At 41.8% G+C, this 25,849-nt stretch overlaps 1 protein-coding gene across 5 annotated transcripts in view; it reads left to right on the forward strand.

The window, feature by feature from the left end:
• The window catches only part of SGCE (sarcoglycan epsilon), an 86,896-nt gene that overhangs the window by 55,032 nt on the left and 6,015 nt on the right, over nucleotides 1–25,849 (forward strand). For 2 of the 5 annotated variants that reach the window (XM_075211788.1, XM_075211792.1), the window contains exons 7-9: nucleotides 2,657–2,868; nucleotides 9,923–9,949; nucleotides 25,542–25,730. In XM_075211788.1, the coding sequence (XP_075067889.1) occupies nucleotides 2,657–2,868; nucleotides 9,923–9,949; nucleotides 25,542–25,730 (428 nt within the window). The remainder of the gene's footprint in view (nucleotides 1–2,656; nucleotides 2,869–9,922; nucleotides 9,950–25,541; nucleotides 25,731–25,849) is intronic. The other 3 variants (XM_075211789.1, XM_075211791.1, XM_075211790.1) reach the window with 3 other exon arrangements.

A 25,849-nucleotide genomic window follows, 5' to 3' on the forward strand; every position in this document is an offset into this window, starting at 1 on the left:
AAACTCAAAAATTGTTTGTCATGGTTTGGCCCGGATTTTATCTTTAATTTCACATTAAAACCACGATTCACTTAAATTAACTCTGATTTGCTGGATCCCTGCACTGATTCTCCCTGCCCGATTACTATAATCCATCTGTAATCTCTGGGAGCAGCAGACTGAACAACATAGCAAGTGACATTTAACAAATCTTAAAAAGTCTTAGAAATTAAAATGTTGTATTTGGGATACAGCTTTATTTGAAAAATAGTAGCGACTGGATATTTGTCATATCCGTCTTACATCAATTCCCAAAATATCAATGAACATGAAAGCTGTTATCTCTAAAAGTATAATTTTTGCTAAGTGCACGCTTGAGACGAGTGCTCTAGGATGTGTCCTGCTGTACTTTAGACCTCTGTCTAATACTTCCAGCAGTGATGGTTGGCTATTTTCCTGCAGAATTATTCACATAGGAGACTATGATGCTTTCCCATATGTTGGTTCCAAACTTTGTTTCGTAAGCACTTGTCCATTGCCTTGTTTTGTATTCAAAATTTCCAAACCAATCATTTTTGGATTCTCCTGCTTGTATGTAAGGTTGTAGGTGCTGGAGAACTAGCAGTCCTGGCACTGTCTCAGATTGTAATATTAGTTTAGCCTATGATAATTAAAACTTGCCTTTGCAATATAATGTCTTTTATGGCAATTTTTATGACACATATATGCTTGTTGAATGGCAACTGCATTTAGATGCATGCCTCTTTCTGCTTCGTTATCACCTCTTAATTCAGTTTTGCAAGCTGAAACTCGGTTGCCTAATTTAAGTTTACTTTGTAAAGCTATGTGACCAGAATCTAATCTACAAACCCAAATTTCTTTTGCATTTCACACACCTGACATGTGTTTGCCACTCATTACATTTTTGTTATTCTAAATAAATTGAATGCGGAAACATCAATACTACTTTTCTTTTCTTAATTACCACTGACACAGGCATTGCTTCTTTGCTTGTGCAATGTTTGTGGGGTTGCACATTTGTCCTTTTTTTGTCCTTGTCAAATTTAGGCTTATTACCTAGAGGTAAATTTTCATCCTCAATTGTCCACCACATCACATCAATACATGTGATGCTAAATTTAACAGATTAAAAAATAAATAAACAGTGAGGGTCTGATCCATTAAGGCACAAAACGAAACGTAAAGTGCGTTTTTTTAAAAAAAATGCACGTAAATCTGGCATACGCATGTCCGTATTCAACTAGGAGCAGACCTGAGGAACTGTCTCTTGTTGAATATGGGTCTAGGTACGCTCTGTTCTATCAGATATTACACTGCAGGATACATCTAAAACATATGTAGAATATAAAGTCCAAAAGAATGCACAGAAAAAAAGATCAAAGTATTTAATGATTGTCAGCTGTTAATAATATAGATTATATTTATGACAAAATTGTTAAAAAAATAATATTTAGCAGAATATTATTAATGTTTACTGTACATAAAATACATTTTTTACAGTTGTTCCTGATTGCAAACACATGTTGTAGTATTCATACACAGCCGTCATCACTGGTACTCGGCACTTAAAACCAACCTGTAGCTGGTGCAAGTGATACGACAGAAAAACACGAACCTTTGTAATGCCCAAGTTCGGATGTTGAGCGGCATTGGATTGCCCACACTGGTAGGAAATAGCTCAGTATACATCTATACATTGCTGTGCGTTCATTATAGAGAATGAATAACCTATGCAAAAAAACAGGGGAAGGCTACCGAAGTCTACCATTATTATTGGGGTATTCATTTAGGAAATAACATTGCTGCATCTATATGCCTACATATGTCACATTAATAACCCCTAAAAGCAAAAAATCCAATTAGTCAAGCTGCAACATACTGCAGTTAGCTACAATTCACATCCTGAATAAGTGTCAGTCATACTATTGATCCAGGCTGATCGGCACTAACATGGGTGTCTCCCACATGTAGCCTGGAAGCCGAATCACAATGTTTAGGGGAGTTGTGAGTGTTCAGTCAAACATTAATTTTGAGTGGAGATCTCCTTTACAGAAATAAATTAGTTGTAGATCAATGAGCTCAGTCAATAGACAATTAGATTGGACAGGGTTGACTGAACTTTTGTTAGCTGGGTGGGATTGGGGATCCCCGTTCTTTGTAGCATTGTGGTACCATGATAACTCTGGGCACACAGGGGCCGGTCCATCATCTCAGACTGGTCATTGTCCAGTTTGTTCACTAGGGGCACTTGAAATTGTTTAAAAGTGGTTCTTGAACCGAACTGTTTCGACCAATCAGCTCTGCAATTTGACTGTAATTCTCAAACTTCAGATAGGCTAAAAGACTAGAGCTACATTTGAGCAAGAAGAACAGGCTTGACCTGCTTTGACCAGCCTCCAGTCAGCTCATCCGTGCTTAAGCAGGTGTAAACATGATCAAATTGGTTTGAACAACTGGGGTCCCATGCATTGGACCAGCACAGTTTTACTAATTTGGGTAGCGTGGAGTTTTTGGTTATATATTAGTTTTGACTTTAGATCTACTTTAAGGAAAGAATGTCGAAAGTACAAACTGAGTTGCAGAGGATTTTAATGGATATATTCGTTCTACACAATTTACTTATAATTATGTATATATATATATTCATCTGTTTCAGGTGGATAAAACAAAACAAGTGTTGATCACTCAGGAAGTTGTGCGTGGAGAAGGGATCCTACCGGATGCAGGGGAATATAAACCTCCGTCAGACACCCTGAAAACCAGAGATTATTACGCAGACTTCCTTATCACGTTGGCAGTGCCATCCGCTATAGCCTTGGTGCTGTTTGCTATATTGGGGTACATCATGTGCTGTCGGAGGGAAGGAATGTGAGTAACCAAACTATTTTTATTCGTTCAAGCATCAAAGCCAGCCAGCTTTATTTAAACTGTAGGAAATTTTATAGTTTACAGAAACAGAAATTGCAATTACGTTCTGGTATGAAATATAGTTTGTCCCTGATTTTTATTTTTTATTGTGGTGGTGACAATTTGCACGTTTTGTTTTGAAATATCAGACAACATGATAGAAAAGTTGTGCCATGCCCGGACTTCGTCCAGAATTCTACTTATAAATATTGGCTATTGTGCTGGCTGGTTATGTCCTATGCAGTCTGTATAGTTATGTTGTTTTATGTTGACTTTTTCCAGCTGTGTAAAAAAGACCTGTACATAACAAGTGGCCCACTGGCCCCATGTCAAATTATGACAATGTCTCCTTCACCATCCAATCTCCTGGCATACCTGCTGGACTCTTTTAGCTTCTTTAACCTATCACCCACCTCTAAGCACAGCACTTACGTGGGATCTGGACATCAGTTGGGTACAGCAACCTCTGCTGTGTTGAATCTCCAAGATATGTTATTGCTCAAGCAATTGTGTTACTTAATCTGCATTTCTTTCCATGTTGTAAATTTCAGAAGACAATTTCAGTTGGGGAGTAAAATAACCATTAATAACATATAAAAGTGAAGGTTGCTTAATAACATTGACACAGTCTCATGGCTCCTTGTCCCTGACCGAAATACTTCTACCACGATACTTTTTGTTCCGAGTTATTTCAAGCAGATCCATGTGCTCTCTAACCTTTAGCATCTCCCACGAACCTACCTGTTCCATAGCACAGACTTTTTCCAAGCTGTACCTGTATGATGTGGAAGGGTAGTGATATGCATGGGAGAATCAGAGGATAGGGGGGACAACCTGCCCTACTCTCTTTGGTTCCTATCGCCTTTGCACTGATGGTATCTAGTTTGAATTGGTCCTAGTTTGATACATAGGGCCAGATTTACTAAGCTGCGGGTTTGAAAAAGTGGGGATGTTGCCTATAGCAACCAATCAGATTCTAGCTGTCATTTTGTAGAAGGTACTAAATAAATGAAAGCTAGAATCTGATTGGTTGCTATAGGCAACATCCCCACTTTTTCAAACCCGCAGCTTAATAAATCTAGCCCATAAAGTCTAAACTTTACTTAACGCAACATAGATGACGGCAAAGCTCATAGCAGTAATAGCATTTTATGTAATATATATGTTATTTATTCCACCTTTAATCAGTTGTGAAGCTGAACGTTTTTGCTAAGTTTAGAAAAATGTCATATTGTTTTGTTTTTATGATCAATTTACATGGTAGCCTCATTCACAAAAATTACAATAGAATACAAACAGCCTTATTAATATTACTAAGACAACACCTTTCTGTCAGGTTTTCAGAGGTATAAAATTATCTTTAACTCTACTAGAGTCTAAATCTAAAAATATATATTAATAATGATCACAGTAAGAGAGTAGATGCCAGATTTTAATGTCATGACATAAAATGTGTAGTTACTGGCTCCAAATGTACAAATGGGTGTATCGTTTGTAAAGGTGACTCTTGAAATCAGTTGTTAGGCTATTTCTGTTCACACCGTAATGCCATGTTTTTGAATGAATAAAATAGAGTAAGAGATATACTCGTTTAGCATCTACAAACTACTTAAAGAAATACAAGGTTTACTGATTTCAGTAGTATTGATAAAATAGCAGAAAGCAGCAAGTACCAGCAAAACAATCATTCTTCAACCACCATGGGTTCCATTTTTTCATGCATTTTATTTCAACCAATCGTGTTAATTTCATATATTTGCTTGTCCTCATTACTTGTAATGTGTCGTTGCATTATCATCCTTTCCAGGCATTCCTGAATAGTATTTACAAGGTGGTTCATATTCATAAACATTTGCTCCAATGAGATCCAGAGTTAACATCTTCCTCAGGAATTTAATCCCAATTTAATGAATTATTAGAAGAAAATATTATATAAAACGACTGGTTTGTAGGTTCTGGTCACTTGTACATTGTCATCTGTTTTCAAAGCATTAAAATGTTAATTGTATCTTATTATTTAATATTCTGTAGAACAAAAACATATTATTGGCCGCGTGTTCAATATTTCATCATTTGTCAGTGTCAAGCATCATCATTTGTCAGGATCAAACAAGTGTGGGATATGTGACACATGATGTGAGACACGTGATGTGCCACGTGATGTGTGACACGTGAGGTGTGACACGTGATGTGTGACACGTGATGTGACACGTGATGTGACACGTGATGTGACACGTGATATGTGACACGTGATATGTGACACGTGATGTGTGAAATGAAGGGGTGAGTGATTACAAACAATAAGATACAAGTTATTAGGTATGAGTGATCAGGGAAGACGCAGGAGGGACTCCTAATGACTCAGATAGATGAGTGATATGAGATGCTGTGTATGTTATCACATAATACATCACAAACCAGCTCAATTTTTAAATGAAATATGAATTTATGTCCAAGTACGTGGTGCTAGTTAGTGCTGATATTTTAATCATGTAAAAAGCATTGAGGAGATCCTGATACAAATTACTTGACATGAAACCGAAGATAAAGATGGCCCTGCTCAAACAAGCTTACAATCTAAGAGGTGTTGGGAACACTTGATACATGTTGATAGTGGAATGACAAATGTAGCTGTTGGTGGGGATATGTGTTCATGCATACAGTACTAGTTCCTGGCTCTGGGGCGTTGGTGATTACTGGCACTGTGCTAGTTCCTGGCTCTGAGTAGTTGGTGATTACAGGCACTGTGCTAGTTCCTGGCTTTGGGCAGTTGGTGATTACAGGCACTGTGCTAGTTCCTGGCTCTGGGCAGTTGGTGATTACAGGCACTGTGCTAGTTCCTGGCTCTGGGCAGTTGGTGATTACAGGCACTGTGCTAGTACCTGGCTCTGGGCAGTTGGTGATTACAGGCACTGTGCTAGTACCTGGCTCTGGGCAGTTGGTGATTACAGGCACTGTGCTAGTTCCTGGCTCTGTGTAGTTGGTGATTACAGACACTGTGCTAGTTCCTGGCTCTGTGTAGTTGGTGATTACAGGCACTGTGCTAGTACCTGGCTTTGGGCAGTTGGTGATTACAGGCACTGTGCTAGTTCCTGGCTCTGGGTAGTTGGTGATTACAGGCACTGTGCTAGTACCTGGCTCTGGGCAGTTGGTGATTACAGGCACTGTGCTAGTTCCTGGCTCTGTGTAGTTGGTGATTACAGACACTGTGCTAGTTCCTGGCTCTGTGTAGTTGGTGATTACAGGCACTGTGCTAGTTCCTGGCTCTGTGCAGTTGGTGATTACAGGCACTGTGCTAGTACCTGGCTCTGGGCAGTTGGTGATTACAGGCACTGTGCTAGTACCTGGCTTTGGGCAGTTGGTGATTACAGGCACTGTGCTAGTTCCTGGCTCTGGGTAGTTGGTGATTACAGGCACTGTGCTAGTACCTGGCTCTGGGCAGTTGGTGATTACAGGCACTGTGCTAGTTCCTGGCTCTGTGTAGTTGGTGATTACAGACACTGTGCTAGTTCCTGGCTCTGTGTAGTTGGTAATTACAGGCACTGTGCTAGTTCCTTGCTCTGGGCAGTTGGTGATTACAGGCACTGTGCTAGTACCTGGCTCTGGGCAGTTGGTGATTACAGGCACTGTGCTAGTACCTGGCTCTGGGCAGTTGGTGATTACAAGCACTGTGCTAGTTCCTGGCTCTGGGCAGTTGGTGATTACAAGCACTGTGCTTGTTCCTGGCTCTGGGCAGTTGGTGATTACAGGCACTGTGCTAGTTCCTGGTTCTGGGCAGTTGGTGATTACAGGCACTGTGCTAGTTCCTTGCTCTGGGCAGTTGGTGATTACAGGCACTGTGCTAGTACCTGGCTCGGGGCAGTTGGTGATTACAGGCACTGTGCTAGTACCTGGCTCTGGGCAGTTGGTGATTACAAGCACTGTGCTTGTTCCTGGCTCTGTGCAGTTGGTGATTACAGACACTGTGCTAGTTCTGGCTCTGGGCAGTTGGTGATTACATGCACTGTGCTAGTTCCTTGCTCTGGGCAGTTGGTGATTACAAGCACTGTGCTAGTTCCTGGCTCTGGGCAGTTGGTGATTACAGGCACTGTGCTAGTACCTGGCTCTGGGCAGTTGGTGATTACAGGCACTGGGCTAGTTCCTGGCTCTGTACAGTTGGTTATTACAGGCACTGTGCTAGTACCTGGCTCTGGGCAGTTGGTGATTACAAGCACTGTGCTAGTTCCTGGCTCTGGCAGTTGGTTATTACAGGCACTGTGCTAGTACCTGGCTCTGGGCAGTTGGTGATTACAAGCACTGTGCTAGTTCCTGGCTCTGGCAGTTGGTTATTACAGGCACTGTGCTAGTTTCTAGCTATGGGTAGTTGGTGATTACAAGCACTGTGCTAGTTCCTGGCTCTGGCCGTTGGTTATTACAGGCACTGTGCTAGTTTCTAGCTATGGGTAGTTGGTGATTACAAGCACTGTGCTAGTTCCTGGCTCTGGCAGTTGGTTATTACAGGCACTGTGCTAGTTTCTAGCTATGGGCAGTTGGTGATTACAGTCACTGTGCTAGTTCCTGGCTCTGGCAGTTGGTTATTACAGGCACTGTGCTAGTTCCTGGCTCTGGCAGTTGGTTATTACAGGCACTGTGCTAGTTCCTGGCTCTGGGCAGTTGGTGATTACAAGCACTGTGCTAGTTCCTGGCTCTGGCAGTTGGTTATTACAGGCACTGTGCTAGTTTCTAGCTATGGGTAGTTGGTGATTACAGGCACTGTGCTAGTTCCTGGCTCTGGGCACTTGGTGATTACAGGCACTGTGCTAGTTCCTGGCTCTGGGCAGTTGATGATTACAGACACTGTGCTAGTCCCTGGCTCTGGGCAGTTGGTGATTACAGGCACTGTGCTAGTACCTGGCTCTGGGCAGTTGGTTATTACTGACCCTGTGCTAGGTCCTGGCTCTGGGCAGTTGGTTATTACAGGCACTGTGCTAGTTCCTCGCTATGGGTAGTTGGTGATTACAGGCACTGTGCTAGTTCCTGGCTCTGGGCAGTTGGTTATTACTGACCCTGTGCTAGTTCCTGGCTCTGGGCAGTTGGTTATTACTGACCCTGTGCTAGGTCCTGAGTCTGGGCAGTTGGTGATTACAGGCACTGTGCTAGTTCCTCGCTATGGGTAGTTGGTGATTATAGGCACTGTGCTAGTTCCTGGCTCTGGGCAGTTGATGATTACAGACACTGTGCTAGTTCCTGGCTCTGGGCAGTTGGTGATTACAGGCACTGTGCTAGTGCCTGGCTCGGGGCAGTTGGTGATTACACACATTGTGCTAGTTCCTGGCTCTGGGCAGTTGTTAACCACAAGTACATTGCCAGTTCCTGGACAGGTGATTATTATAGGTACATACCTTGCAATACAGATTCGGACAAAATAAGCCCCACCTGAACAGCACAAACCCCAACCAGAAATGCATCTTTCCCACCCACAAACACCCACTCGCCACCCACAAACGCCCACTTTGGAACGAAACTCCATCTGTTTTTGTAAGCCCCACCCTTTTTACGGCCCTTGAATCGGGACAGCTGAGAGGTATGCAGGTACAGTGTGTGGCTGCAGGTAGTTGGTAATTAAAGGTACACCATCTAGTATCTGTCTCTGGGCAGTTACTGATAAGTAGTATAATGAAAGAGTTAAGATCCTGTGACATTTCTAATATTGTAGTAAGACAATCAAAAAAACAACAAATTGGTCTATTTGTATACTCGATAAGGCAATATGTATTTATATATATATATATATATATATATATATATATATATATATATTAGGTGTGAGTGTGTATCACCTATTGCCCCTCACTCGTCACATGTCCTGTGTCCTGCATCACTTGCTTGATTCTGATATATGATGATGCTTGTGTCTGAAAAATGATAGCATCCAGTCAGACTCTGATGTTTGACTTTAATAACCGATGATGTCCTAAAACGTACTCTTTTGGGCTTGAAATCCAGTACTTTCAAAGGCAGAACCAAGAACATTTCAGTACTAAATAGACAATGTTTCTCAATTTCTTCTATACTTAGCAATACATATATATATATCTATACACACACACACACACACACACACACACACATGAGGATGGAGAGGGCAGGAAGATAGGGTGAAGGTGTTAATTAAAAGAACAGTACAGTGATTTCTGTACATCATTTTAAATAAGGGAGGTTGCAGAAGGGACCAACAAGGGCCCTTCTAAACAAGTTGTGTCTAAACAAATACAATGTAATCTAACAGAAGCGTCACTATCGAACAACAGACAAAAAGTACAGTATTTTCACATTTACTTTCCAGTATAAAACCAAAATAAATAAAAACTTGGAGTGCCTATAGAGAGATTTATAAACCGTCTGCTCTTAGGCCCTCATATTGGTTTGAGAAATCCCACACCAAACCAAAGAATTGTTATTTATCTAGTGTCAAAAACTGTCCTAAAAGAAAATGACTAGTTAATTATGTGGCTCATTAAGTAGTCTCTCCTAGACACAAGTAATTACAATAAAGCCTCTGAGCTGTAGTTATAGCCAGTAGACAAACTTAATATGGATTCCTATGAGTTGACCAATTACTAATGAGAAAAAGTTTAGTTGTTTTCAAAGGGCGGCTCCAAATTGAATTTAATCCTTTGTCATATGCTACTAGAGAGTAAATCTATGGTCTTGCTCATTGGCAGATGTTACTATATAGGAAATTCGCATATTCATCTTAGACAGGGCCTCTATATAGCCAAAGAAGTTCCCACCATTGATTCATTTCTACGCAACCTTTTAAGGTCCACTGCTCCTTAGTCAAGATGGAATACTCTGGGTCACCTGTAGAGCATCATTTCTGCCATTATGATAAATACTGATGTACAATACTGTTGCTTCCCAGTACTTACAGCAGCATTTATGGCTCATGTAGATCCATCATTCGCCTCTAGCTTAAGAAGTGCTTCGATTATCAATGCTATTATTTAATTCATACATTTTGTTTTGTTTCTAGGGAAAAGAGAAACATGCAAACACCAGAGTAAGTGTCTTCTCTGTTACCTTGTCATGTAATACTCACCTCACCATAGCTCGTCATGCCTCACTCACGTGTATCATGCTTTACATTAACATCCACTCATCCCTTCTTCTAGTCAACGCTGCTTCTAGCTTATGTAGGTGTAAGAGGTGTCTGGTGGGAACACAGAGACAGTGATATATATGATAATATATGGAAATAATTAGACTGTAGGACAAATGTTTCTGTAGGATTTAAAGGTCAATTAAATGCAGTTCTGTGACTTTCTTTTGTTTTTAAATACGCGCTACTGATACATAATTCTAAAGGGGACCATTTCAAGGAGTTTGTCGACTATAAGAAGTTTACTAAATCCCTTTGCTTTACATTAAAGGTACTTTGGTAGGATTCCAACCCCAAGATCCCCACCATTCTCTCGTCAGCATGGTCCTGTCACTCACAGAGGTCTCCGTAGCGGGGGAACATAGTGCCTCATTAGAGTTAGGAGTAATGGAAGGTAGGTACAGTTTTGCACCTTGGCAAAACCATGGTGCACTGCAGTGGGGCAAATTTAAAAGAGCAGTCAACTCAAGAGTTCGGATGGGGCATGTTCTAGCCCAACTCTAAATCCCATTATTAAAATAAAGCTGCCCAGTATTTGTGTGCTATAAGCAAAAGTAGACAGTATTTCCCCTGTAAGCAAACAAATGCATTTGCACCCCTTGCATCGCAACACGATTTGTCCAGGAGCAAATTTGCACCATTTAACTGAATTTGCTTGTAACGCTAAATGAGGCTCATAGAGTAGCACCTCTAAATGCTATAATGTTGTACCAGGACCCTGCTATTTACAGGAACACTTATGACATTGTTGTTACTGGGTAGGACGGGGATTTACTAAACTTCTTAAATAAAGGGGAAACACTCTTTGATTTCTTTCCTCTGTAAACCCCCTCCCCTCCCACCACAGCTAGTAGAATTGCGATGGTCTTATGCCTGTGATCACTGTGGTTTGGGAATTATACACATCTGTTGGTGCTTGCAACTAATGTGTTGCAAGTCTGGTACCCTGGAATAAGCTGGAAAAGCTCAGCAGCAGTCTCTGGGGTTGTCAGTTGCAAGCTGATTGGACAAAGACATTGATTGTCCAATCAGCTTGTTACTCACTACCCCAGTCAGCGCTGTTGGGCTGTGTTCAAAATTCTCCATAGTAGTAATCTGTTGCAAATACCAGCAGTGTTAGCATCTATCAAACTGCAGGGGTCCCATAGTTGTACTAATTGTGGGGAGGGACTTATGGAAACACTGAAATGTTGCTTGCCCCTTTACTATAGACTCTCCAGCTTAAACAAGGGAAAGTTCAGCATATATTAATATACTAATAACCAGTAAAAGAAGTAGTAAAAGCAAAGGGGAAATATGAGGTTATTTATTATGGTATTTTATAAGTTCAGTTCTGTATAAAAAAAATACTGAGCACAACAGGATGTTGGTAGGTACTTTATAAGTAAAGAGATGTTGATTTAAGTAATAATAATATTATTAACATAAAAACCCGGATATGTGTTTATTCCTATCTTCAATAAAATGTTTCTAAAAAATATTAGGTGCCGCCATGCAATTAAGTACATAACTAACAATAGCACAATTAATAATTGTGCTTTGCAGTAGTTTGGCAGATAGGCTGCTGAGGATGTGCAGCTACGTCACAGTCTGAGGCTCTTGGGCCTGGTAGCCTCTGGCGTGTTGTTATTGATTGTTTAGATGAGTTTACAAATAAATCTAATAAAACAGGACGTTTTCATCTTCCTCTTGCCAAATACATGTAAAAATACCTATGTAAATGCAAGTGGGTATATTGACAATACTGTATGTTCCCATTGAGGAGAATGGTGTTGACGCAAGTTCAGTGCACTGAAATGGAGTAAGAAGAGCAAAGCAACGGAAGGACTCACATAGGCATGTAAATGGGTATGATCCATTCATTAGATTGGGTTTTATTTTCACGTCCATTTACATACGTTGAATTGTCATTAAACATGCTAATAAACTACCTAATTTTAATTCTGGTGGGTAGGAGGCCTTAGACCCAGGGCCATCTTTTCCATTGGGCACGATGGGCAGCTGCCCGGGGCCCCACGGGCAAGGGGGCCCCATAGGCACGGCTCTTAATGAGAATAAATAATCCTGCAAAAGAAAAAAACCTGCAAAAAAAACCTACAAGTGTCACTGAGCAAGTACATCTATCTCTATCTCTATATATCTATATCTATATCTGTATCTGTATACATCTATATATCTATGTCTAGGGGCCCCGGTGCACTGCTTTGCCCGGGGGCCCATAATGTTGTTAAGATGGCCCTGCTTAGACCCCCAGTGACCCCCAGTACAATCCATAGAAAGCAGAGATATCAGCAGCCACTCACTGAATCAGTGCAAAATGAAATAATTTATTGATGATCAGAGGAGACAAGTTTTATATGAGCAGCAGCAGCAAACAGTGGTTGATAGATAGATAGATAGATAGTATTACAATTCTGAAAGGTGCCTGTGTCAATCCCAATTAGCGCTAACAGACCAGAGGCGCGGAATCTAATGGATTCCCCATTATCCACCAAGAACCACGGCAAGGCAGGATGATCCCGCAGACGCGGCCCTCTGGACTGCCTCAGAATGTAACACAAGGCCCAAAGAGGAAAGACAGGGAATTCCTGGACTAAGCTGAGACCGCTACAAGGAGTAAAATCAGGAACACACAATAACCAGCACAGAAGGTCAGGCAGTTTTGGAACTAGTCACAGGTGGTCCGGCAGAGAGTAGTCAGACAGGCTAGAATCTGGTACACGGGTGGTCCGGCAGAGAATAGTGAGACATTCTAGACTCTGGTACACAGGTTATCAAGCAGAGAGTAGTCAGACAGGCTAGGATCTGGTACACAGGTAATCAGGCAGAGAATAGTCAGACGGTTTAGGATCTGGTACATGGGTTAACAGGCAGAGAATAGTGAGACTGGCTAGGATCTGGTACACAGGTTATCAGGCAGAGAGTAGTCAGACAGGCTAGGATCTGGTACACGGGTGGTCCGGCAGAGAATAGTCAGACAGGCTAGGATCTGGTACACGGGTTACCAAGCAGAGAATAGTGAGACATTCTAGGATCGGGTACACGGGTTACCAGGCAGAGAATAGTGAGACATTCTAGGATCTGGTACACGGGTTACCAGGCAGAGAATAGTCAGACAGGCTAGGATCTGGTACACGGGTTACCAGGCAGAGAATAGTGAGACATTCTAGGATCTGGTACACGGGTTACCAGGCAGAGAATAGTCAGACATTCTAGACTCTGGTACACAGGTTATCAGGCAGAGAATAGTCAGACAGGCTAGGATCTGGTACACGGGTTATCAGGCAGAGAATAGTCAGACATTCTAGGATCTGGTACACAGGTTACCAGGCAGAGAATAGTGAGACATTCTAGACTCTGGTACACAGGTTATCAAGCAGAGAGTAGTCAGACAGGCTAGGATCTGGTACACAGGTAATCAGGCAGAGAATAGTCAGACAGGTTAGGATCTGGTACATGGGTTATCAGGCAGAGAATAGTCAGACGGGCTAAGATCTGGTACACGGGTTACCAGGCAGAGAATAGTCAGACAGGTTAGGATCTGGTACATGGGTTATCAGGCAGAGAATAGTCAGACGGGCTAGGATCTGGTACACGGGTTACCAGGCAGAGAATAGTGAGACATTCTAGGATCTGGTACACGGGTTACCAGGCAGAGAATAGTCAGACAGGTTAGGATCTGGTATATGGGTTATCAGGCAGAGAATAGTCAGACATTCTAGGATCTGGTACACGGGTTACCAGGCAGAGAATAGTGAGACATTCTAGACTCTGGTACACAGGTTATCAAGCAGAGAGTAGTCAGACAGGCTAGGATCTGGTACATGGGTTATCAGGCAGAGAATAGTCAGACTGGCTAGGATCTGGTACACAGGTTACCAGGCAGAGAGTAGTCAGACAGGCTAGGATCTGGTACACGGGTTATCAAGCAGAGAGTAGTCAGACAGGCTAGGATCTGGTACACAGGTTATCAAGCAGAGAGTAGTCAGACAGGCTAGGATCTGGTACACAGGTTATCAAGCAGAGAGTAGTCAAACAGGCTAGGATCTGGTACACGGGTTATCAAGCAGAGAGTAGTCAGACTGGCTAGGATCTGGTACACAGGTTACCAGGCAGAGAGTAGTCAGACAGGCTAGGATCTGGTACAGAGGTTATCAAGCAGAGAGTAGTCAGACAGGCTAGGATCTGGTACACAGGTTACCAGGCAGAGAGTAGTCAGACAGGCTAGGATCTGGTACATGGGTTATCAAGCAGAGAGTAGTCAGACAGGCTAGGATCTGGTACACAGGTTATCAAGCAGAGAGTAGTCAGACAGGCTAGGATCTGGTACACAGGTTACCAGGCAGAGAGTAGTCAGACAGGCTAGGATCTGGTACACGGGTTATCAAGCAGAGAGTAGTCAGACAGGCTAGGATCTGGTACACAGGTTATCAAGCAGAGAGTAGTCAGACAGGCTAGGATCTGGTACACGGGTTATCAAGCAGAGAGTAGTCAGACAGGCTAGGATCTGGTACACGGGTTATCAAGCAGAGAGTAGTCAGACAGGCTAGGATCTGGTACACGGGTTATCAAGCAGAGAGTAGTCAGACAGGCTAGGATCTGGTACACAGGTTATCAAGCAGAGAGTAGTCAGACTGGCTAGGATCTGGTACACAGGTTACCAGGCAGAGAGTAGTCAGACTGGCTAGGATCTGGTACACAGGTTATCAAGCAGAGAGTAGTCAGACAGGCTAGGATCTGGTACACAGGTTACCAGGCAGAGAGTAGTCAGACAGGCTAGGATCTGGTACACAGGTTATCAAGCAGAGAGTAGTCAGACAGGCTAGGATCTGGTACACAGGTTATCAAGCAGAGAGTAGTCAGACAGGCTAGGATCTGGTACACAGGTTACCAGGCAGAGAGTAGTCAGACAGGCTAGGATCTGGTACACGGGTTATCAAGCAGAGAGTAGTCAGACAGGCTAGGATCTGGTACACAGGTTATCAAGCAGAGAGTAGTCAGACAGGCTAGGATCTGGTACATGGGTTATCAAGCAGAGAGTAGTCAGACAGGCTAGGATCTGGTACATGGGTTATCAAGCAGAGAGTAGTCAGACAGGCTAGGATCTGGTACACGGGTTATCAAGCAGAGAGTAGTCAGACAGGCTAGGATCTGGTACACGGGTTATCAAGCAGAGAGTAGTCAGACAGGCTAGGATCTGGTACACAGGTTATCAAGCAGAGAGTAGTCAGACAGGCTAGGATCTGGTACACGGGTTATCAAGCAGAGAGTAGTCAGACAGGCTAGGATCTGGTACACGGGTTATCAAGCAGAGAGTAGTCAGACAGGCTAGGATCTGGTACATGGGTTATCAGGCAGAGAATAGTCAGACAGGCTAGGATCTGGTACATGGGTTATGAGGCAGAGAATAGTCAGACAGGCTAGGATCTGGTACATGGGTTATGAGGCAGAGAATAGTCAGACAGGCTAGGATCTGGTACACGGGTGGTCCGACAGAGAATAGTCAGACATTCTAGGATCTGGTACACGGGTGGTCCGACAGAGAGTAGTCAGACATTCTAGGATCTGGTACACAGTTTATCAGGCAGAGAGTAGTCAGACTGGCTAGGATCTGGTACATGGGTTATCAGGCAGAGAGTAGTCAGACTGGCTAGGATCTGGTACACAGGTTATCAGGCAGAGAGTAGTCAGACTGGCTAGGATCTGGTACATGGGTTATCAGGCAGAGAGTAGTCAGACTGGCTAGGATCTGGTACATGGGTTATCAGGCAGAGAATAGTCAGACGGTGTCACGGGCACTAGGAGTCTTTACCCAGGTATCACCAGATGATGGACTTACCAGAGCAGTATAGGTGGTAATATGGTACTCTGGTAGCGGGGTGATCACGGAACAGGAGACAGCAGATGGTAAGAGAATGCTCGAGGAAAGTCTATGACTAGCAGCACTGGTAATAAGTAGATAACTAGCACATCTGCCTCACAGCACTGGGGTCATGAGTTCGATTCCCGACCATGGCCTTATCTGTGTGGAGTTTGTATGTTCTCCCTGTGTTTGCGTGGGTTTCCTCCGGGTGCTCCGGTTTCCTCCCACACTCCAAAAACATACTGGTAGGTTAATTGGCTGCAATCAAAAATTGACCCTAGTCTCTGTCTGTCTCCCTCTCTGTCTGTCTTTGTGTGAGTGTGTGTATATATTAGGGAATTTAGACTGTAAGCTCCAATGGGGCAGGGACTGATGTGAATGAGTTCTCTGTACAGCGCTGCGGAATTAGTGGCGCTATATAAATAAATGATGATGATGATGATGATGATGATAACTGTACACGAGGAACTGGATGGACGAGGAAACGTGAAGGTAGTCAGTGGTCTGCGTATAGCAAGTTGTACCACTGCTATAGTGAGGAGGAAAGTCCAGGAGTAACGAGTAGGTGGTGCGAGTCGGCGGTCTGCGTATAGCAAGTTGTACCGCTGTCTAGGTGAAGGAATGGAATCCAGGTGAAGGTATCAGGGGAGTCAGTGGTCTGCGTTAGCAAGTTGTACCACTGCTATGTGAATGGATACTAGAAACTGGTGTCACAGGAAACAGGAGGCAGTGGTCTGCATCTAGCAAGTTGTACCACTGAAATATATATGTGAGGAGGGGCACGAGGAGATGAATGCAATGCAGAGTATACACGGACACACTGAACTTGATCCCACGATGATATGCACAATATAATAATAGCTGAGCAGCACTGCACAAATATACAAAGTCACAAGAACTATCCAGGCAAATAGGAAACACAGTCAAATGATAGCAACAGTCTCGGTGGATAGGAAACTCCGGAGGAGAACAAACTCAGTCCAGTTAGATATGCAATACACCAGCACAGTCAATGAGAAGTATGCATACCGTGGTTCAGGAGAGCAGGCTGTCAGAGAGACGTGCAGGGATACCTGAACGGCTGGAGGCCGGTAGGATGAGAAACCACTGGAGGGTGGAAGCGGTAACCAAGTAGGTGCAGCGCACGGTAGGTAGACCAGCAAGGTTTAGGCAATACTCAGGAAGCAGTAGTATGTAGAACTGGACACCTGGAGAACACGGGAGAGTTGAGGCGATCTGATAACCAATAGCTGAGATGAAAGCAGCGGAGCGCTGACCCGATGCAGACAGGCGAGTTGACATAAGCAGGAACACTGTAGAAGCACGGAGACAGCGGATAGGAATCAGCTGGCTGCAGACACGATGGACACTGGAGAGCTTGCGATGAGCAGGACTCTGTAGAAACACGGAGGCAGCGGAAAGGAATCAGCTGGTGCAGTCACGAGGAACACGGGAGAGTTGAAGTGAGCAGGATACTGTAGAAGCACGGAGGCAGCGGATAGGAATCAGCTGGTGCAGTCACGATGAACACGGGAGAGTTGAAGTGAGCAGGATACTGTAGAAGCACGGAGGCAGCGGATAGGAATCAGCTGGTGCAGTCACGATGAACACGGGAGAGTTGAAGTGAGCAGGATACTGTAGAAGCACGGAGGCAGCGGATAGGAATCAGCTGGTGCAGTCACGATGAGCACGGGAGAGTTGAAGTGAGCAGGATACTGTAGAAGCACGGAGGCAGCGGATAGGAATCAGCTGGTGCAGTCACGATGAACACAGGGGAGTTGAAGTGGTTAGGAAACCACAGACGAACAACAGGAATCAGCAGGAGCTGAATACACGAGGAAACACTGGAACACCTTCAGAGGCTCATGGGGAATGAGACTCCAAGATCAGGCAACGAGGTATAGACCACAGGTGCTTTAAATAGGGAGTGTTGCCTGATCAGCCAATTAACTAAAAGGAACAGATACTGAAGGTTTGAAAGGGCTGCACATGTGCAGACCCTCAGGATGGTGGACGGCCACGGTTCCTAAACACACGAGAAGTAGCACTCACAGTCCGGTGAGTGACAGACGGGCTAGGATCTGGTACACGGGTGGTCCGGCAGAGAATAGTCAGACAGGCTAGGATCTGGTACACGGGTTATCAGGCAGAGAATATCCAGACAGGTTAGGATCTGGTACACAGGTTACCAGGCAGAGAATAATCAGACGGGCTAGGATCTGGTACATGGGTTATCAGGCAGAGAATAGACAGATGTGCTAGGATCTGGTACACGGGCAGTAAAGCAGAGAATAGTCAGACTGGCCGAATTCGGTACATGGGAAGATCCAGCAGACAGACAGGCAGTATGGTACACAAGGAGCAACGAAGGAAAGTCAGATGTCATTGAGCAATTGTCATTGCCAAGACTTTATGGAAGCAGGTTTTGAAAAACCCACCCCGACAGCCGAGTCATGTGACCCGCTACACGGAAGTGTCGATTGCGGCACGGAGGAGACAGCGCTGGAAGTTTTGCCTTTATTAATACATTTAGCCCTCCAGAGTCTAATGACTCAGAACAAATACCTGCAGCTTTGAATCTTTGCTCGAGAATTTTTTTTTCTTCTTAGATGTGAAATATGATCCCACAATATATTTGAAACTAATATATTTTTTTATTCCATTGGTGTTCTGGACTTCTTAGATGTCAAATATAATTCCACATATCAAGATATAAGAGATCACTAGCTGTTCATAGTAATCTAAGGTTTCTTCAGTGATCTCCAGTCATTAATTAGGACCCACAGCTGATTCTAGCCACAGCAGTCTGATGGGAGATTCACAGGACCACTCGACCATTCCGCTCATGTGGTTTAATAAAACAACAGGACAATATATAATTTTTGTCTTTGTAGGAAATAAAATTGTAAAAGATTTCTCCAGCCCTGCTCAAATATAAAAAGAGAAAACAGCAGATAGCATATCAGATTTAGTGGCTCAACGCGTTTCTCCTCCGCGCCCAGTAGTTTCTTCAGTAGCATACTTCTCTCTGTCTCATTCATTATTTAAGCTGTGAACCGCTAATCAGTAACCGCATTTTAATTAATTAGTTGGCCACAAACAAGTGAGTTTAATCAAATAATACTTTCAGGCATATTAAAAATGACCTTCAATGATTTATATTCTTAAAAAGCATATGCCTTCAATGAATACAATGTAAAGCAAAACGCCAGTTAGGTCATTCATCCATTATAAACTTAGTATCCAAGTTAGACGATCGTTACAATTACCTGTTACACTGCAACAAGTTTTGTTTGTGTTCATCAATATATATATATACATATATATGTATATATATATATATATATATATATATATATATATATATATATTAACAACTAATAGATATATTGTTGCAAATATCCAATTTACAATCCAATTAAATAGAACAATATATTAAGATGTTAAATTAATTTCATTTCATTTATGGACGACAAATTCTATCTTTATTTGAAGAGGATTTTCTCTAAATGTAATCTATAGATCCTGAATGTGTTATTACATTAAGGGTTTGAACAGTACTAAAAAAATAGTTGAGGATGATGGTTAACTTCATTTCAGCAGCCGGAGAAGATCATTTGTGAATTAATGAATTAGATGATGCGCAGAATCATCACAAAACAAAATAGGTTTATCCATTAAGTGTTTAAAATTAAGTATTACATTTCAATTACCCATATGGAAGCCCTTAACAGAATCGTTACATTTTTAAAATAGAGAATTTTGAAAGGATAATGAACTAGAAAAACATTTCTACTCTATAGCAAAGAAAAGCATGAAGTCAGCTGAAATGAACTTTTTTTTATCCCACCGAGTTCCCTTCTGTTAATCACAACTGGTAACACAATGGTTAACTCAAATATTATAAGGAAGTTATCATAGAGAAAAAAGAGTACCTGTTATCGTAGTGAAAATCCTTCTTTTATTATCCAGAGACAAAAAAAATATTATATATTATTATTGTTAAAATTATAATTTATAACCCAGTTACACAAACGTCATGGACAATAAATAATTGCTTTAGAGTGCCTTAAAATCAGACAGATTTAAAATACACATGACTCGTACCCGCTAACAGTCCCGATTTGTATTCGTCATTGAACAAATTGATGTGGCTTTAAATATTAGGGAGTAGACTTCTCAAACCTTCTAAAAAGGAAAAGTCGAGTTGTTTCTCATACCAACCAATAACACTATAGCTATCATTTATATAGAACATTGTAGAAAATGATAGCTGGAATCTGATTGGTTACTATAGGTGACACCTCCAATCTTACTGTCTGTTTTACTAATCTAGACGGTTTAATCAATCCACTTTATGGTGTGGGTTTGGCTAGATGGCTGTAGCCTAATTTGTCCAGATTTTCCAGTCTAGATTGTTGACTGTTATACATGCTACATAACCATTTCACAATTACTGTAGTTCTTATGCTTGCACATAGTGGCAATAACAGGCATCTAGCATGAATCTGAAATAATATTTCCTGCTACTTCCTTTCCTATTTATTTCCCAACTGCAATAACCCAAGTTGAATTTGGTTAATTGATGTTAAAATTGTCTTAGGTATTAAAGTAATTTTATCACTTATCAAATAAACATTGCCCACTTGCGATTATTGTGGTTCCAAAGTACAAAGATATTTAATTGCAAAATATAGCAGGATTTACAGCAAGCCATTATTACACATAAAAGATATTACAATAAAGCAGGAAAGTATAAAATACCGAATACATTACATTTTCTCTAATGAGCTTCACCCAGGAAAAGATAAAGTCATGTTGTCTGTAGCCAGGATAAGAGAGAGAGAGAACAATGGCCAGGGTGTTTATATGCAGCTTCAGTATAGAAAAAAATACTGATGATGTCACTATGTACACAAACATCACGTCTATGGGTCTTCATTGGCTCAGGGTTGTGATGTTTGCAGTTGTCTGCTGGTCATAGGTTAATTCAAAGGATTCCTCTGTGAAGGTGTGACCACCTTCCACCCCAACAGCTGAAAACATGTGCTGCTTAAGGAAACTGACCCAAATCAGTTTTCATACAGTGTCATTTTGAACATTTAATCTTTTATCTTCCATACTTGGAAGATAAAGCGATCGCAAAGCCGAAAGTAGCGGAATCCAGATGGTAATGTGCAGAATAAAATGACACTAAACATGATACATTTCCTATATCCTGAACCTTAGATACCTTTAATATATTATCATTTATGTATAAGCAATCTCTAATACATTTTACTAATAAATAAATGTGGATTGGAACCTTAATAAATGTGTATTCTTTACAAGTGTAAGTGTGAATGTAAATGTGTGTTATAAATCTGTGCAATTGCGTCATAACACGTGGCGTACTAATCGCACTATAAAACAATATTAATCAATTTTAGTTTACTTCATCCAATTATTTGACTTCCACAGGCCACCCTTTGAGAGTATACCTAACACTCTTACCCTAAAATTTTATTGCATGATCTCAGTAGTACGTTTCATTTTTCTGTAATGCATGTCCACCTTTACGTATGACCTCACTGTCTGTGGATATCAGTCAGGTTGCCATAAAGAGAGTAAAAATTCTAGAAATCATTTTCTTTTCCTATGGAACATATACCTTTGGAGCTTGGAGTTTTGTATAACCTTTTGTATGACCTTCACCTACATATGTAATACATTATCTGGAAGGATACAAGGTACGATAAACTATGTAACAACAATATAGAATATTCTACCAAAGTTCTTCATGCCTAGCATGTTCATCTGTCCGAAGCATGTCTTAGCTTATATGACATTTAAATAATAAATTTTTACCAATAACATCATCCTATGTCAGTAAATATAATCACATTTGTGATCTCCTTCAACCTTTGTAATTAAATACACTAATAATATCAACTTTTTTTTTCTTCAACACTTGTGGGGTGGGCTATTGTCTATTCATTTTGCCCAGTCTCCCAATACTCAAGTTTCTGTGTACGTGAAACGGTGATCAGCCTGCCGCATATTGGGAGACTTCAAACTAAAGGACCTACCTCTATTACCTTTCCCCTACTTGCCTCCCACCCCATAATTCGGGTATCTCAGAGATATTTAGTGGAAAGAGAACTAGTCCTACTTAATATAATCTCTGAGGCAAGTTACAGCACAGCCAGCACTCATTTTGGTCTAAAACCTTACCCACCCAAGAATGATAATCATTTTCATAGATGCCCACTCGAGTCCAAATTATTACTGGACTGGCATCACTAGATGCACCTCTCTTCAACTATGGGGTCATAGTACTTACAGACACAATACTCCTCAGACAATAGCCCCTCACACTGTCTCCGAACTCCAAGGTTAGCAAATTTTTCTTTTACCCCTGAATTGAATAGTGTAATTGGCTGGACCGATTGTGCTAACAATTTCTCCTTCCTCCCCACCTCCTCAATATCACTACCTGAACCAGCCTCTGTTACCTGTTCACCATTGAAGGAATTTACTATCCTGAAAAGAGAATGAGATGAGATGAGAGAAACACTGGACTGGGAAAAACAGGAAAACCGCTGATCTATGCTGGATAACAGTCTTCACAAAGTCCTTGGATCAGGTGTTGTTAACTGCGATCTTTGGTCTCCCGAAACAGATTCACGAGTCATTCTCAGCTGTAATTTGAACCTTCTCCAGGTTTCGACTCCTCTGCAGTGGGGGGAATGGGTACAAGTGTCTCTCTGCTACTCCTAGGAATGTGATGTTGGTCATCAACACTTGGTACCTGTCTCTCAAACAACTTGAGCGTAGGAAATTACAGTCCATAACATACTCTCCCAGTCCAACTTCATAACTGTTAGTATAACGTATCAGGAGACAGTGTTTCGAACGTCCTTTGTTGCTGTCTCACTGTTTGTTTTTCTTTACAAAATCTTGAACAGTCTCTCCATTATAAACTCATCTCAGGGAAAGTCAAAAGTATTTTCAAAAGGTAACAGGTTAAGAGGCGGCTTAGGAGTGATTCTGATTCTGTGGGGGACTAGTGTCCAAAGCTATTGGCCACTCCAATCTAGTGTCAACCATCACTCTATTCAATTTGTTCTAGATAGTACCGTTTACTCTATTTTCCCACTGGCTTGTGGCTGATAAAGAGTATGTAACTTACTATCACTGCTTATAGATTGTGCTCATTATCTAAAAGTTATTACCAGTAAGAATTAATGCCTCTATCGCATTCTATATAACTCTAGGGACACTATATCTACTAACAAAAATTTTGAATATGACACAGCAATATTAGAAACATTTCAATAAACCTTTACCCAGATATAAATTACATCAGTACACCAGTATATACTTGAGAATCCTGCAAGGTGGCAATTGGATGAAATTGATTTGTATTACCTGGAAAAAGTCCATCTGTAGGAGGGGTATGGGATGGCTCTATTGGTATTGTCTTCCTGACATTTTGCCTCAATCAAGTAAGACAGGACATTGCCTTCCTACTAGCTTGAGAAGAAAAGTCTGGTGCACACCTGAATGCTCTTACCAGCTTGCACATACCTTCTTTACCCAGTTGAGTCAGACCATGTGCTGCTTCAGCTAGGCCTGGAAGATACACTCTGGGAGCTACTGGTCTACCTCGTCCATCTCTCCAGGGTCCAGAGGACTCCTGACCACATCCCTTCACCTTCCAGACCGCTTTTTCCTGCAGGGAACACAAATCTTACATTTTAACGCTAATTCTTGTGTGTTTTCAATTTAGAAAAAAACAATAAAAACAAACCAAAAACGTTGATTTGTTGATTGTCATTTTTAAACCTGTTGCCCACTTGACAGCTTTGTCCACCCTGTTATTAAAGTCATGTGTATATAGGCTAACTGTCACTGTCACAAGTCCCTCATGTAATGTGAGTGTGCTACTCATGTCCTGCTATTGTCATAGAAGTTCCTCAGTCGCCTCAACGTCGCCCCCTATATTAGAAAAGGACTTAAAACCAATGTATATCAACTGATTTACCTTTTGCCAAATCACATGCCATTTTCAATCCCACAAATTCAGCTACCTGGCTAAGTGATGGGGGCAAAGGGGTCAGTTTTTATAGAACCTTCGTCAATTATAACAATATCCAGTACATGTCTATCTAACTATGAAAAATATAAAAACATGAACATTTTACATTTTATAAAGGGTTTGACTTATGTCAGACATAGTGCAAATGGCTTGTATAAAAGGCTTCAGCCAGTGTGTTACGGCCACAAGTGCGGCATAAACTCATAGAACAGGTAGAAGAGGTCTTCACCTTTAGCAGCCGCCTTTCCCATAGAGAATGGTTATGCTCACAGGTACTCAGATGCCCCGAGGTCTTATGCTCAGAGTAGTATGAGTTTATGCTTACACGGTAGCGCACAGGTACAGGAGGTAACACACGGAGTAGCGACTGGCCCGATGTCAGCGGACTGGGCTGGGCACCACAGTATATGTCAGGTATAGGCAGAAGGTCAAGGTCACAGGCACAGGTTCAGAATCCGGGTATAGGCAATAGATCAGGGTCACTAGCAGAGGTTCAGAATCCGGGTATAGGCAAAGGTCATACACGGGTAATCAATCTTACGTTAAACACTAAACACAGGAACAAATAGCAGGCAGCAGTACTGGAGACAGGACGCTATAACCGGCAGTGAGGCCCAGATCTCACTGCCTTAAATAGTACTAAGAGCTAATCAAGACAGAGGCGGACAGGGCTGACAATCAGCCTCAGGAGGCAGCTAATTAGATACTAGCTAGAACTAGCATAGGTAATAACATAAACCAGGAAACATGTATAAAAATATAAATCAACCAGTTTAAATCAAATGAGAGCTCCCCCTGGTGTTGGAGGATGTCCCTACACCCTCCTACATCTATGCCCCAAGGATAATAACAGAGCACAGAAACTAAAGCACGCGCCCGGCTGCTAGTTCACGCCAGGATGCGGCGTACCGTGACACTGTGTGTGTGTTTACACTGATGGAAAGTACGCATGGCTTACACACAGCGTATTTCCACCCCTAATCAAAACGGAACGTATTTTAAGAGACACAGTTAACTTTGCGCCTTCGTACTTGCAAAATTCAATTTGCATTAAATTCTACCCCAAATTTGCTCATCTCTACCTCCAACACCTGAGACGTTATGCCCCCCTCACCTTTCAGATTTTGTTTTCTTTATATGTAAAGGGATATTGTGCAAGTTATAGGATCTTAATTAAAGGGCCAACTAAGATTAAGTAGGAATTACCAGTACCGAAGTTGGCATATAATAAAAAAGTATCTATACATTCTACATTCTGTTATGTATTACAGATATAGTACACAAATGATGTTATTATGTGTTATTAGCCGTTAATAATGAGGTAATCACTTCAGTAATAATTGTAGATTCATCACACGTTACTCATGAAAATTATATGCATTCTGACAGTGTTCTTTGTACCGTCTAAAAACACAAAGCCCTCAGCCTTGTACCTTAATATAAACACAAAACGTATCATTATATTTTATGGCAGTGGGTTACATTGCTCCCATATGTTATTTTGAGGTACAGAACAGCACGTGATATGTTAACTTATCTTTTTAATACAGCATACAACTTGTTCACCACAGTGCTATCCAGAAGTCTACAAAGGAGCTTCGAGACATGTCTAAGAACAGGGAGATTGCGTGGCCTCTGTCCACGCTTCCGGTGTTCCACCCGGTGACAGGTGAAATGGTGCCACCTCTCCACACAGACACCTATGATAACACCAACATGCCTCTGATGCAAACACATCAGTGAGTATCTTCAAAGTCATGAACACAATCAATGTGATTCTCATCATCATCATTTATTTATATAGCACCACCAATTCCGTAGCGCTGTACAGAGAATATTTGTCATTAACATCAGTCTC

The sequence above is a fragment of the Mixophyes fleayi genome, chromosome 5, assembly GCF_038048845.1.
Source record: "Mixophyes fleayi isolate aMixFle1 chromosome 5, aMixFle1.hap1, whole genome shotgun sequence".
NCBI classification, from domain to species: domain Eukaryota; kingdom Metazoa; phylum Chordata; class Amphibia; order Anura; family Limnodynastidae; genus Mixophyes; species Mixophyes fleayi.